This window comes from Gymnodraco acuticeps, unplaced genomic scaffold, assembly GCF_902827175.1.
Source record: "Gymnodraco acuticeps unplaced genomic scaffold, fGymAcu1.1, whole genome shotgun sequence".
Classification (NCBI taxonomy): Eukaryota; Metazoa; Chordata; class Actinopteri; order Perciformes; family Bathydraconidae; genus Gymnodraco; species Gymnodraco acuticeps.
The window spans coordinates 194-16,299 of record NW_022991605.1 but is presented as its reverse complement, the minus strand read 5'-3'; the positions used below and the strand labels follow the sequence as shown (position 1 = coordinate 16,299).

At 39.4% G+C, this 16,106-nt stretch overlaps 1 protein-coding gene across 1 annotated transcript in view; it reads right to left on the bottom strand.

Annotated features, from left to right (window-relative positions):
• The window catches only part of LOC117533998 (voltage-dependent calcium channel subunit alpha-2/delta-3-like), a gene marked incomplete at both ends in the record, with an annotated part of 90,261 nt that extends 74,760 nt beyond the window's left edge, over positions 1–15,501 (bottom strand). Inside the window, 3 exon segments of the mRNA XM_034198030.1 lie at positions 2,944–3,003; positions 15,386–15,480; positions 15,483–15,501. Of these exon segments, the coding sequence (XP_034053921.1) occupies positions 2,944–3,003; positions 15,386–15,480; positions 15,483–15,501 (174 nt within the window).
• Positions 15,502–16,106: the final 605 nt, after the last annotated feature.

The window sequence follows — 16,106 nt, the reverse complement described above, 5'->3', positions numbered from 1 at the left end:
CTGCAGTGAATGTCTGTTGAGAGTTTCCTCACTGTCCAATGAGGAGCAGGTGGTACTCTTACTGGACCAACAGGAGATGGTTGTTGGCTAATAAACATACAAACACAGGAAGACAAATACATATTTTGATTAAATATAACCATTTCCTTTACTGACTGATCTCCTGGTGTATGTGTTGTATTGGTGGTATACTTATTTTCCATAATGATGTTCAAACCAGATTGTACTTGTGCGATTCTAGTGGTTACATTACACTTTGTATGGCCATCATTTTGAGGGAGAGCATTGCAAACAGTTTAATTAAGATATGTCTGAATGGTTTGCATTATGGTCTAAATGTGGAACCCTTATTTTTCAGTGCAAAATTCTCTTGACAGAGGAATTTTTGTATCCAGCTTAAACTCTATGCTAGGAACAGCAGCTTATTTATTTTTCTTACATCAAACACCACTAAAGCCGCAGTATCTCATTGTGATGTTGCGTTATCTGTAAGCCTGCAGCTAATGATTATTATCAATTAAGTATTTTCTTAATAAATTGATTCAACATTTAATAACAGTGTATCCTCATTATCGTTTGGAGTTTATTCTTGAAAATGTGTGAAACAATTCATTTACAATCTAAATATTTGCTGAATAATCATACGTTGATTAACACCATCTTAAACAAATAGGTTCACACCAAGTCTTGCTCCTCTCAGAAGCATTTTTAACGTGCTACGTTGTGGGATATGCCTTCAAACAGGGAATACATGTGTTAAGCGGAGGGAAAGATAAAGAGCTGGACAGTTAGTGGTTACATTTAGTAATTGATCCACTTAAATGGTCTATGACAGAAGATAAAACCACCGGGCATTCACTGTAATGCTTTAAAGAGCTGACAGAGTAAACACCAACCACCACGGGCACAGACACACACACATAACGCTAGCCACACATACACTTTATAAGTAGTTTAGCAGAAAACACTCCCAAGTCGGCTTTCCATCACATTTCCTCTTTAAAACTCAAGTTTCTGCACTTGCCCCTCCTACTTTTATAAACTCTGTTTTGAAAGACACAAATGCACCCTCTCTCTCTCTCCCTCCCTCACACACATGCACACAAACACACACTCACACACAGACACACACACACTACAAAGCTGCACTCTAAAAATTAAAGCTGCTCAAATGGATTTGAGGCAGAACCATGAGAGCAGAGGCTGGGTTTGAGGCTGTGTACATGCAGATATGATTAGCTGCATCATTCGGACCCAAGTCTGCAGAAATGAGTCTGGAACTCCCAGGGAGTAGTTTACATGTTTTAGAATTGTTTTGTAGGAATATAACAATGATATAATACAATTTATAATTTAGGGTTTATGTTTCAAACTCTAAAAATGTGTTCTCAAACAGTAATGTTCAGCTTTAAAACTGAGGATTAATGTCTTTACATATGACAATATACTGTATGTAAGATGCATCCCACAAACAATTTAGTGTTTAGAAATGACTATCATACATCTGTAGACACAATCATGATGCCCTTACTGAGCAGAATATATGTTTATCTGAGACTGATGATTAAACATCAAACTCCTGAATTAACCTAATCGAAATGGGAGGAGTAGAAGGTACTGTAACTGAATGATTCAATAATTACAAAAAATAATAATGGTAATAGGCATTCAATTTCAATCAAATAACTGTATCTATTAATATAGAGAACAGGCCTAAAGAAATTGCATAATTTTCCATTAGGGCATTTTGAATATAAGCAACTTGTCAACTTCTCCTAAAAGCAATGACGATACTAGTAGCAATACACAACCAAACTAAAGAAACTAAAATATGTTGGGCCAGCTTTTGTCAATTGAAAAATTGAATCTATGACCAGAGGAAAGTTCTGTCCAAAACTAGTGAACCCCGACCCTAATTCACAATAGCTCCCATCCAGAACGTAAGGTCAACTTACTTGGAGAAAACCATGGAAACAATTTTTGGCACCTTGCATTTCCAATATCTTTTTGGCACACACTGACAAAGCATGCCAGACCCAAAGTGCACCAAAGCATTGAACACAGAGCAATAGCCACACACGAGTTGAGTTAATACAACATTACAACGTTTCTTTCGGATATGTGCAAAATTATGAAATGCCTTGCAGTACTCTGCACCAATTGAAATCCAGATACGATTCTCTAAATTACAAAGAGCGAGGCCTACTTCTCAGGATATTGAACACATGACTTTTGTGATTCATGTATGGCTTTAAAACAACTCCTCATGATCTCCTCATAAGCTCTCAGTCATTCTAAATAGTTGTCTACCCCCTGCATGCATACACATCTCTATATGTGATGACTTTCATGAGAAACCTTTCTAATTAGTCTATTAGCAAGATGTCGTGTCTCACTTTTCTATGTGTTGTTTTGCCTAGATTTGTTGCATAATTAAACTAGAGCGACCCATAAATCCACAGGAAAATGATCGCTTGTTGGGAAGGATTTTCGTTTGTTCAATTATTTAAAAAAAGTCTTGTTTATATAATCGTCTTTATTTGCATGTTTGTTTGTTTGTCAGTTTTGGTGTGGGACTGTGAAAACCTGATAGGGTGTCTGCAGTAGACCGAGACGTATGCTGCCAAAATGATTATAGAGAGAAGTGGACAAATACACTTTTAAAAGAGAAAACACTGTTAAGCTTAGTGAAGCGAAACAGACTGCAGAACACGATTCCTAATGCCTTTTCTCGCTGTCTCTCCTCTGTTCTGTTACAGAGGGCCTTTTTATTCTCTGAACCCTTTCTCTCACTGGGGTCCGATCACAGAAGCTCTGGCTTGTCATGGATACATTTGAACATGATTTCGTTATTAGCTTACAAGAACAGGGAATGAACCCATCCATTGTAATAATATTGATGTGGTCAGATTATACTGGAGATGTGGATATATTTACACATACCTGTAGGTCTGGATCCTCTTCATGCTGTAGGTGGGCTTCCTCTGCTGCCTCTACCAGTCTCTACAGGAGGGGGGGGGAGAAGAAAAAACAGGGTGTGAAAAAGAGAAACAGCTACATAAAATTAGCTTTACCATTGGCTGTATAAGTACCCCTTAGCACTAGAACAACTCTGCAAGCCCTAAGGACACACAACCACACACACATTAATATATATACAGATAACGGACAGACATTTGGCCATCTCGTGGAATGAGGCTATTTCCTTAAATGGTTTAGCATTAGAGGAAATGACTACCTGGGGTCCTTAGACAGTACTACAAAAAACTCCATCACCACTTCATGCTGTTTTACACATGCACACACACTCTCTTAAATAAATGGAACTGGTATCCTGACAATGGGCCGATGTATTCAATTAAATTCTGTTTGTATTCAACATATATTATCTACTAGAGTTCTAGAAAGGCAACTAACAGTTTGCTTGTTTATAAAACAGCCAGAAGCAGGTTTCTCGGTTGTTCTGTCATCAGCACAGGTGAGCAAAATTAAAAGCACCATTCAATGTAGCGTTTCAGCACTAGTGAATATGGGTATGCACGTTCAACACAAGAACAAGCTATACACAACAGATAAATATACACGTAGGTGCATAGACTGAAGTGTAGACATACACATGTATGCCTCAGCTATATATCCCAATATATACCTATATATACATTTATGCATTCAAATATGCTAAGATGTTTGTTCAGGGACAAAGCTACTGCTAAAGCAACATCTTCTTCTTATTATGTATTTTAAAGTCATGTATCTAAGACCAGAAAGCAATACTGTGAGGAGTGGACTGAGGGGGTGATGAGAGTCATTTGCTATTAGGGTGCAGGGCGCGGCATGGCTCTGTCATGTTTGAGAGATTGGAGGTAGGGAGGCAGATGATTTTTGCGGCATGATGTGTGCTGGAGATGGATGACATGGTAAAGAAGCACAAGAGCATGGGTTCAATCATGTGAAGAAAACAAATGTGTTTGTAAAGCAACACCAGAAGGTGAGGGGCAACAGAGAGAGTTAGCTGGGGTCGTTTATGGTGTATTGAATCCAAATCTGAGTTAATTGTCTATAATGAGTCATTGAAATTGAGTCTTTTTGAGCTGGCAACTGTCTTGACAGGGAAAGAAGTATGATTTGATCTACTGTTGGATGTGTTTAATGTGCTTCAAACTATTTATTTAGCTTGTCATTTTTCAGTTTGGGGTCGTTTTCTGTGCAACAAGAGGCTTAAAAAGCTGTAACAGAGGTATTGACACTGAGGATGCAACATAAGAGTATGTAAAGAACTTATGTGACCATGGGTGAGGTGAAGAAACGATACCGTTTTTTGTAAAGAAGGTATAAAGCAGGGGTCTCAAACTCAAGACCCGGGGGCCAAATCTGGCCCGCGACTTCATTTTATGTGGCCCCGCAAGAGCTTGCAAAGAATATAATAAGTGTATTATACGGTTACATGCCACTTTACAGCAGGTTGCCCATAAACTACATGTCCCACAATGCATCTCGTTTTGTGACATGCGCACTGAAGAGACTTGCAATTATTTGCCCTGGACTTCTGCTTTCAGACGTAGTTAATTACTAAGTTATTATCCTATCCGATAATAATCCAATTCAGAGGCAATAATGTAATATAATACATTATTTTATATCTATATTATATATTTATATAGTTACAACCGGCCCTTTGAGTGCAACCTTTATGTGAATGTGGCCCGCGATGAAGTTGAGTTTGACACCCCTGGTGTAAAGGAAGGGTCTGAGGACAACAGCATCGAGGAGCTCTGGTGTAGGTTTTGCTACTTGACGATGTAACCGATTTAACTCTGAGGAAATCGTACTGAATAAAGAAAAATCTAAAATAATATTGCTTGGCATAGATCAGCCATTCAAACAGGCTAAAGGGAAAAGCCTGGTGGAAGATTATTGTGTAACAGCTTCTCACATTCACACACAGGCACTTCGTTCTATTTCCTACTGTGATTTGCATGGTATGTTCTCATAGCAAGTAATTTCCCTCATTCACAGCTGGCCCTGGTGTCTATGAGTTCTGGTAATTCACTTCCATTTCGCATTTCCATTCAAATGGCTTTACCCGTAAAAGTACTGCAATCAGCCCGGCTTATTTCAGCTGAGCCTTGTGTGTACATGCATGGCTCTGTGTGTGTGTGTGTGTGTGTGTGTGTGTGTGTGTGTGTGTGTGTGTGTGTGTGTGTGTGTGTGTGTGGTGTGTGTGTGTGTGTGTGTGTGTGTGTGGTGTGTGTGTGTGTGCGTGCGTGCGTGCGTGCGTGCGTGCGTGCTGGCGTGCGTGCGTGCGTGCCCGTGTGCGTGCAGGCAGACAGGCTGTTTTGGGAAGTGAACGCCGAAATCTAGATCCTGGCCATCATTTTCTTCACCATAGCAACACACCTGGCCATTGCATATCATTGCATATCATTCTATGCTTGGCTCAATTCGGCTATCAATTCATGGATACATTCTGATTGCTTCCTGGTCTGATAAGAGAACAGCAGAAGACACAGTTAAGGCCTCTGTGTCCTCGCTGGCCTGGACTTCTTAGATCTTTTTTTAAATCAAAAAGAAATATCTTGCCTGTGTGAAAGCACGTGTACATCAGGCAATTGAAAGGCACCACAATACCTGAGGAAGGGGCATCTGCTTGAAATCCACAACAAAGCATGCACTCAGAACAAACACAGATAAGGATGGTGGAATAAAGGGAGGATGAGAGAGGAATGAGAGAATAACATTCTCTAAAGGTCTGCACACTTAGCCCCACACTCTCAGCGAAATGTCAGGCTGTGAAGCTAGTGTCGATTAAAACACACTTTTCAGCATTTGTGGAGTGGTTGATGGTGTGTGTGTTTGCAATTTAAAATGTTTTTCTCAGCTGACACCTGTTAAGATATTAGCCCTTTGACCAATTTTGTCTTACAGGCGTGTTTGAAAATGTCAATCATTGAATGTGAGAGTAGGTATATAAATGTGTGAATGATGAAATCTAAATGAATTTGAGGCGTGTGTGTGCATCCATATGCAAATGTACAATGGCCTGAAAAATGCGCCTCATTATGGAATGTTTAATGTAGCTCTCCTGTGATTGAGTCTATTAATCTACCATATGTGTACATAGGAGGAAACACCTAGCGTTAACAATCACACAACATTACCTCTACATCACACGTCCCATGTTATGTAATCTCTCGTGAACATTTAAGCACTTGATTCCCCCTTTGAAGGATCTATTCTGGCACATTATATCCGAGTAGTATAACTAACCATGCAGGAAGACAGGAGTGGAAAACGCTTAGGGTAAAAATAACTTGCATAGTAGCAGGGAGTTTTTCAATTGGAAAAACAGATTAGAGATAAGTATGTACTACTCACTCCTGTGAATTTCAATTCCAGCCTATCACCAGGATGAACACTCCAGGTGGTGCGTTTGTCTTTGTGTGTATGTTATGTTGTTGTGGGGCGTACGCTGATGTGTGTGCTGTCTATCTGCATGTGTTTGTGTGTGTCTAGCATATAGTTTAAATTAGCCTGCCAAAGTGTATGATGCAGTAAAAAGTCATTCTGTCAAGGCTGGGGTTGGTATGAGATGACAGCAATAATTAAAACCTGGCACAGTCAGAGAGGCAGTCCCTGTTGTCTCCCTGAAAACACACGCTCTTACACAAACATGCACATTCACAAGCCTTCACTTCAGCTGACAGGGTAAAAGCCTCACACAGAGCTAACGAGACTTGCTGGGGCAACTGGATTAGATTTGTAGCGATAGTAGAAAAGGTCTGGCATCTCTTTACCAGATTACAGATCCCTGATGGTTTTCCTCACTCAAACCTGATTAGACCAGATCGGACTGATCTACTTTGGAATCAGACTCAATTGTGAATTTTATTACTCTGGCTCGTTTCATTTGTTATTTGTCCTTTAATCAAACCACAGCATCAAAATGTGTTTTGGAGTTCACAAGTTCTCATCTAGCCCCCCCCCCCCCCCAGTGCTTTGACAGCACTTTCTATGATACTTTTAAAGCCAACCTGACTTTTAAGTCAGGTTGGCGGAGGTGAGGAAACACAGAAAATGATGGCCTTTAAAAAAGAAATTACAGCAACAAGATCATTTATAAATTCAGCTCTGACTAATATTGCTTGACAAACAGGTATTTAATCAGATTTGGGTCCCTGTTTGAGACAGAATCGTATTTTCTCTGATCACTTTTGGCCTGACTTTTTGAGCCGGAAAAAAAAATCGCACTTTCCAATGTTCTTCCAGATCCTTCCGTGTTGAAGTCAAAGGGATGTCTTGCCCCTGGATTAAACCTATTTTCCGTTCCTATGTTTTTTATATTTCCTCCTGTCTCCTTTCGCCCGCCCATTCAATTTCTCTGACATTTGGACTCAGTACCTAACCCTTTCATTATCTGACATCCTAAGATTATGATTTTCCTGACAAAGGTTTCAGCTTGTTTACACTTTCAAAAGTTCATAAACGATCCCCTTCATTTAGCTGTCAACATGATTGGCCTATTGTTTTTGTGCCGTACTTGCTGTTTGGTATCCTGACGTATGAAGCCATTGACCTTAATAAATTCCTATCCATTATGAATGCAACACTAGAGCCGTGAAAGTTGGTGAAAGCTGTCATAGAGAGCTGAGGTATGCTAACAACCGCTGGCAGAGAAGCAGAGGAGAGGTGGACGGTGGGTCACATACATTATTGACTGGTAGAGGAAGTCTTAGACTTTTTTAAAGCAGTGCATTAAGCCTTGCCTCGGCAAATTCCCTCCACCAAGAGGAGGGGAGGGCAGTGGCCTGAATCTGAATGTTCTCCTGAGGTAGCAGAGAACAAGACCACAGTCAACTCCAGTTCTAAATAAACTTGCATAAAAACATTCCCAGAGATGCTGTGTGCTGTTGGTTCAGCCTGCATTTGTACTTAACTCCTTGTTTTATTATACAACTATCTTTAGGGAAACATTTACCAGTACATTTAAGTAACAGAGTTGATATGTCATGCACAATTCGCAGCGACCCATATAATCAGCTTTGCCTGCATGTATAAACTTTTCACCTCTAAATGTCTCTAAATGTTTGAAGCTTTAACTACAGTATGGCTAGAATATATGCACAACCTTATATAAAATATGCTACCCTTTTTCTCTTGAATAATTTGGCATGCTTCTGCTTGGCCAGATGTATAGGTGTTCCTCTGTTGCAAGAGGAATGCTAACTAAGCCTTGGACTGCTGAATCAGGGCATGTCCTGTGGGTCTTGGTTCTGCCAGGGGCCTGATCCGTGGAGGCCTGAGCTGTGTTGAGCAGGATTGGATCAGGTCAGCCCATCAATAACACTGAGGACAGCAATTAATATTGTCAAACCAGCCAGAGAAGAGTTGCAGCATCAACAAAATGGAAAAGTGCTCTGTGACACTTTACCTCCTCTGTTTTGCACATTTAGATTGGGTACAAGCCAAGTAGTCAAAGCATAGTGGAAAGACGGATACAAAGGGAAAGACTGAGAGAGGGGGGGTAGTGTGCTTTGAAATATCAAGTCCCAATAATCAATACTTGACAGGTTCTCAGCAGTTCTGCTGACCCAAGGGAATATAAAGCGAATATGAAGTGCTTAACCCACACTTTTATTTCATGCCTCGACTGAACTTTTGATCTCTTTTTTTTATTTACCTTTCCTCGTCTTGCTTTCATCATCCCCCATTTCATCACTGTAGAAAACAATCTCATCTCTCTTACTTCTTGGTGACAGGAATACAACCAGCGACAAGGCAGAGGCAGCCAGTACATGTCACAACTCTACCTCTTCATTAGTAGCCATCAGTCTTAACAGACCCACACACACACACACACATACAAACACACACACACACATGGCAATGATATGAGACTGAGGACAGCTAGGGAAATGAGGGGAGCCGTCCTGTCAGCTCAGTGTGACAGTGTGGTATGTCACGGAGGAGGACAAGACTGCAGAGCCAGACCACACCGTTATAATCCTGATCAGAACTACCGACAAACGTGGACAATTCCTTGATAAGCAAGTTCAGCTCTTATATATTGTATAAATGACAAAGGAATCAAAACGTGTATTTGGAGTAACATCAAGGTTGTTCTGTTTTGACATGTTTTATTAATGTGAGAACAACAGGAGTTCAACAAAATAGTCATAATATCACAAAGAAAAATAACTTGGTCAATAAGCTTTGTCACGTACTCGTAAGAAAACTGCAATGTTACTATTACCAGAAAAGAAGAAAAAGCTTAAATAAGACCCAAGTCTGAACTAATCAGCATTGCTGAAATGCTGAATTTATGTTCCTTGTATATGTCAGCAAATGAAAATTAAATTTCATAAAAGGTTTTGCTGGCAGAGAAATTCCATTTAAAGTCCTTTGTGTGCCTTTTTATTTCTAACATACACCCATGCAGACTTCCCCTGCACTACACTGGTAATCATGTTGAGGCCTATAGAGGCGTAGCTGCCACAGGTAAATGATATCAGCAGGTACAAAGCATGCAGAGGCCGAATGCCATTACAGGAGAAACATCCCTAGCAGCAAGGCATCCACTCTGCTTTGAAGTGCATTTGTCACATGAAACACAGGCGTGCTTGACTTCAAAGAGGGCATTACAATAGCTTCATGCCTTTCAACTTCGATAACAACATGTTCACTATTTCTTTTAAACGTCTGCCGTTTCCACAATTTCCAGCCTGAAGACAAGCTTTTTGGAGGAGAGATTGAAAGAGGAGAGGAGAGGAGCTGATGTCTGCCAGAAAATGATAAAATACCAACATCTCAGGAACTGATAAAGGTTATAGTAATTAAAAGAGTAACAATGGCGAGCTGAGATGTTTGCTGAGCCCAGGAATAAACACTTTAATCAGGGTTCTTACACCTTTTCCAAAGTCAAATTCAAGTACTTTTCAAGCATTTTCAAGGTGCATTTTCCAGCTTTTCAAGTAAATTACATATTTATATACACATACTCAAATGATTATTTCCCTACCTCACATTAAATCAGATGTTCTTTATGCTATAAACAACCAAATGTGTGTTTCGTGATAGCATTCTACACGAGGATGAAAAATTAAAGAAAAGAAAACTAAGTTTAATATTTCAAAAGGAGTGACCTGTACGTAGACTGGGCCTCCCATATAACCTGTCTGAGCCGATATAAAACAATCAGCCAAATAACTTTTCAATACATTATTGATTACTATTTTTGAGGTACTTTTATGTTGGAAGTGAACATAAGTCAGAGGTAAATGGTGTACTTTTACTCCACTACATGTATTTAATACCTTTAGTTACTTCACAGATGTGGATGAATGATGTGAAATATAATCAAGTGTTAAATCAGACTTTAGTTCCACCTGGAGTAAATCCACAAGGTAATTTTGACTACTCAAGACACCTGACTTATACATCTTCAAAGGAAGACTGTGTTCATTCTACAATTACATGGGATTAAAGCAAAATGTAGTTTTACTTGTATAATACTTCAATTTTATATAAAAGACAGTTTGTTTTCATCTGTTTTCAAATAAACAAAGTATTGGCTTTCAGAATATTAAACTTGTTTCGGCAAATTCAGATGATAAATACAACTTTGAAGCTTGTAACGGCATAATTACAAGCAGAGAACGGACTAATGTAACATCACAGCAAGCATAACAACAGCCGGTGTTTCTTGTGAGTGTTTCCCCGGTACACAAACGCAAAAATACACACACACACACTCGCGAGCTTCCCCCAGACCAGTAATACAAACGAAAATGTGTCTTCGGGTCAATGTGACTGATTTCGATAGAGCAAGTTACATTTGGTTTAGGTACGAAACATACTACCAGTAGAAATACATTGCTTTCAAAATCGCTCTGTGTCGAATCAATAGATTATATTTCGTGACTATAACACGAAATGCCGTGAGTGCTTCATCCTCTGAACACTAGTGATGGGAATTCCGGCTCTTCTTGGTGAGCCGGATCATTTGGCTCGGCTCACCAAGAAGAGCCGGCTCTTTCGGCTCCCAAACGGCTCTTCAGTTTACCACATATTATACCTTTTAATTAAATCAAATGTAGCCCTGTTTTGACTAATGATTTATATTTGTACACATATATCACTTAAATTATTCAATACATCCTTTGTACTGAAGTATTCAAAAGTAAAAATTACATGTTTAATATAAATGATTTGCTGTGGCCAATTGTTTTCATTGCATTTACAGACCCGTGTAACTCTCTGATACCACCCAATGAATGCATTGACTTGCTTGTAGAACCACGCTACACAAAACAAATAGCAACACCTATAAAAACTATTTAAAAGAAAAGGGGCTACTGTATCGACCTATATAAAGTATATAAATATAGTTTTTGTATATAAAAAAATATAGAAGACTATATAGACCAAAAAGATCCTGCATTTTAGCCATGCCTCATTTCGCTCTATTTGCTCTTTCCAGCGCTGTTTTTGCAGGGGCTGATTCTGTGAGCTGCAGCTGACCACGCCCCCCTGCAGGAGAGGGGAGCGTGCTTTGAGATCAGCTGCTGGGCTTTCAGAAGAGGGGGAGAATCTCCGTCCTCCGTGTTTTATTTTTATAGAAGTAAGAAGAGAAGTAATGGGGCAGAAACCCTCCTTTTTACGCAGCGGTCCAGACATAGACATCAAACGGCGACACATATTCAGTTGCCAGTTACTTTGGCATTAAGGCAGGGATATCTAGATACTTTCCAAGGTTTGACATAATGAATTGTGCTACTTTTAAAGCAAGCAACGATGTTTTCAAATCTGTAATCAAAAAGCTCCTCAAAAACACTATCGAAGCAGTTCCTGCCGTTGCTACGTTAGTTCAAACAGTAACAACGGACTACTTTTCTTAGCGGATGCATGTCAATTTAAATCAATACTGTTTTCTAAATCCATAAAAGCATTTCAATTAATATTGGGAGTCATGTCGTTACTTTGTTGAGAATGTGGCCGTGTAATAAGCGGGATAATGTGCACATTGCATAATGTGCCTTCAAGCCGATCTAGATCCCTCCGCAAAAAAACTAAAAACCGGCTCGTTTATCCCCTGCAATTATTATTATCCCTCAATCGAGTTCGCTATTCAGCTAGCAAACGTTAGCTTAAACAAACGTAACATGCAACGTTAGCCTAATCTAAAATGCTCTACTACGGCGTACCTTTCATGTGGCTCGTCAGCGCAGACTCTCGCATCGTTATGTTTGCAAACTTTGCAGGAGGCTACTCGTGGGCTTGACCCTCGTCTTAGCCATGGCTTGTATTTGTCTTCTGCTAGCCAACGCTCGTTGAAACGGCAACCTCCTGGCACACAGTCATCTATCACTCTCATCAGAATGCCCAGGTCACACGTAACACAAACACTTGCAGGTCGCGCGCATAGCGCGGGAAGGTGCAGCGGAGCTGTTTTATGTAGAAGCGAAGCAATTATTTTCTTTTAATCTAAAAAGCTAACTATTCAGTCAGACAGCAATTTATTGTAAAAGTAAAGCATTTACATTTTCAAGCACTTTATCTCAATTTCAAGCACCATTCCCAAAATTCAAGCACTTTCCCAACCTTGAAAACACCACGTCAAATCTCAAGCATTTTCAAGGATTTCAAGCACCCGTACGAACCCTGTTTAATACACAAACATGTCGATTCAGCTACTAACAAGGACACACACACAATGCCCGTTGAATGTACATGTTTACTTTAAAACATTGTTTCATTGGCCAATCATATCATATAAAATGTTTTTCGGCCATATCCTTTTTCTCTCTTCAGATGAGAAGCTAAACACAGGAATTAAAGCACAAAATGTCTCTCACCTAAACATTTCGATTTGTTTTAAACACATCAACTAGCCTACTATGCACACATACATAAACAGGTGAACCTTTTTACAGCAAAGGCTGCTGTCTCTCAGCAGGTGGTGTCACGCGATAAAAAGGGGGAATCGACGGGGAGATAAAACCACGTTGACGGACAGGGGAGAGCGCCTGAACGGAAATTGAATCGCTGAAGCGCCACACATACTTTGGCAAAAGGAGAGAGATGAGAAGAGGCGGAGCAGAGAAGGGAGACAGACAAAGGAGCAAAGGGTGCTTAAGGAGAGCAGCGAGACCGTACACTAAGACAGATGGATGAGAGTTTGGGAAATAAAAGCAGAGATAAATTGAAGAATGATGAAGAGAAAGATGGAAAATTACTCATGGACACTTTCATTGTATGTTCTCAAGTGACAATTCATCACAAGGTCAACTGTCAGCGTTGAGGAAGAGACAGTTGGAGGAAGTGGACTCATGAAAGCAGAGGACCAGGGGTTCAATTATCCACAGGTCTCGGCATGGAGCCTCTTTTTGACTCCTTTTTTCTTCTTACAGTAAACACAATGTACAACATTATTTTGTATTACAGCTGATTTTTATTCCATATTTTATTCCTCTATTTTATTCCATTGCAATGTAAATACTGTTATATTTGACTATATATTTTTTATTATTTTAAATATTTTTCTAGTTCTCAACCTGTGTTTTTAATTCTTGTTTTTATGCACCATGACACCAAGTCAAATGCCTCGTTTAAACGTACGTGTAAACCTACCTGGTAATAAACCTGTTTCTGATTCTAATTCTAATTCCTCCTGTTCCTCCCATAGCTTTCATTTGTCTTTACTAAAGCCTAATTCCATCAACTCTGTGACCAGTGTACCATCTTGTCTTCTCATTAACCTCCATAACCTTTACTTCACATACACAATTGAACACACTACCCCTCAGATATGTACAATGATCAGGCTTCTTGGGGAAGTAGCTTTAAAGAAGCAACTGAGTCCTCATATCTCCGGGATTGATCACAGTCATGACATGAGAATGGCACACACAAAAAACTGTTGTGCGATTGAATATATCTAATCTCTATATAATAGTATTAGAATAGGATACATATTCTTGAAATGCCAGGCTTCTATATGTGCTCAGTGATGACTCTTGTACATATGGACGGGAGGAAGTGAACGCTTTTAAGGGGAATGTTACTATGAGACTGCAACAACTATGGTCCTGTAATCTCAGTGGTCAGAGGCACGATACACAAGAGATAATAACACTAGCATAAATATAATTAAAGCAAGGAAATGGTTTGTCACTTTCTATGCCCCTCTCCTCCCTTAGATGGTATCCTTAGACCAGACTCTCAGAGAAAAATCCAATTTCTGTTAACATCACCATGTTGTCCTGATAAGATCCATCACCTGGAGCCAGAAAGGCAGAGCACCCTGTACACGGCTGGCCCGCCCACACACACACACACACACACACACACACACACACACACACCACACACACACCCACACACACCACACCACACACACACACACACACACACACACACACACACACTCACACAACACACACAACATGTTCAAACTAAAGTATGTTCAAGCACACTGACAACCTTGGTGGATAAAACATTCTGATCTTTTAAGATAACACGCTATAAAAATACACAAAAATGAATGAAAGTATGGCTTCCCTAATCTGAAGTTAAAGTAAAAATAAGTATTAAGAGTATAAATCACGGTTTAGGTACTCATTATGTAGAGTGGTTTCTATCATGGTAATTTTGTTCACATAATTATTGGATTTAAATATTTGATATTTTATACTTACATTTGATATAAATGCATATTTGATAAGAAGATCATATGTCTGCTTGTAAAATATTAATCTTTAAGGTAATTGTTGACTGTAACTGTCAAATAAATAAAGTGGATTAAAAAATAAACAATAAAAACATTATTTTACAGAAGTTGTTAGTTTTAGTTTAGAGCTTGGTCTTCAAGTGGCCTCTTAGATACTGATGTTTGGTCAGAGCAGATCAATACAGTGACACAGACACTGATTGGTGGCTCACAAGCCTCTCTCTGTCTGTCACCCGTCCCACCTCCTCCACAGCACCCGTTCTTTCACATATCTCTCTCTCACATACACACAGCAACGCAAGAGGTGTCTGGTTTCAACTGTGGCAATGTGACACTACAGCACTTCTTCAGACGAGGGTCAGCAGAGTGAAATAAATGCTTTACCAAGTAATTTCACCGAGTTCAGTCGAGTTACTTTTGCACTCTCATCCTCTCTGGGAATAGATATACTTATACAACATCTCTATACTTACTTTGAGTTGTATTTATGTGGTTATTTTAATTGTTGTGTACTAAAGTAGATGTCAAATGGAGATGGTTCTGAATAAAATTAAGTAAATATTTTCAAGGACATATTGACCTTTCTCTGTGTTTTTATGGGAAAGGATTTGAATTAGAAATATTTTTGCTGTATTCTAAGGAATTCAGGTAGATAAATACCTTCATTGCCTCGGCTTTCTTGTGAAACATCTCCTCCATGTCGTCTGCCAGCCTCTTCACCAGCCGCAGCCCATCAATCTCGTCCACCCGCACGGCCGCTCAAACTCCTTGTATTTCTGAAAGGAAAACACACATTCATGTTATCAGGTTTATAAGTACCAATGCATTAACACACTTAACAATTTGTTTTTCATTCCAATACACAAAGGTGAGTTTATAGCATGGACATCCCAGTGTGAGCTCATAAAGACGATCATATATTATCTCCTGTTTGTGTGTTTTTTTTTTGTATCTCATCCATCTCATCTCAATCCTACATTTATTTAATTAATCTCATTACTCTTAAACATAACATGAAACATAAGCAATATTTTTGGTTGGTTTATTTTATAAAAGGGCGAAGCTGAGGGTCTAATAAGGCTCTTTACAGCATGACTGTATGATAATGATTGCTAAAACTTTACGACAAAAAGAGTTTGACAGGAAAAAACCTGGGAGAAACGTTAAAACAGTGCATAAAAGGAGTAGTGTATACAGAGTAAAACCAATAAATGCATTACTAGTGGCTCAAAAGTGGAATATAGCTGAGGAGGAGTTGCTTCCCCAAACTAATCTACATATGAACGAAACCAATCAGCTCAGCCAAGAGAATTATCAGCCACCTTCAGGTTTTACCAACCACACATTAAGCATCGATGACACGCCGCTGCCCTCAGTATGT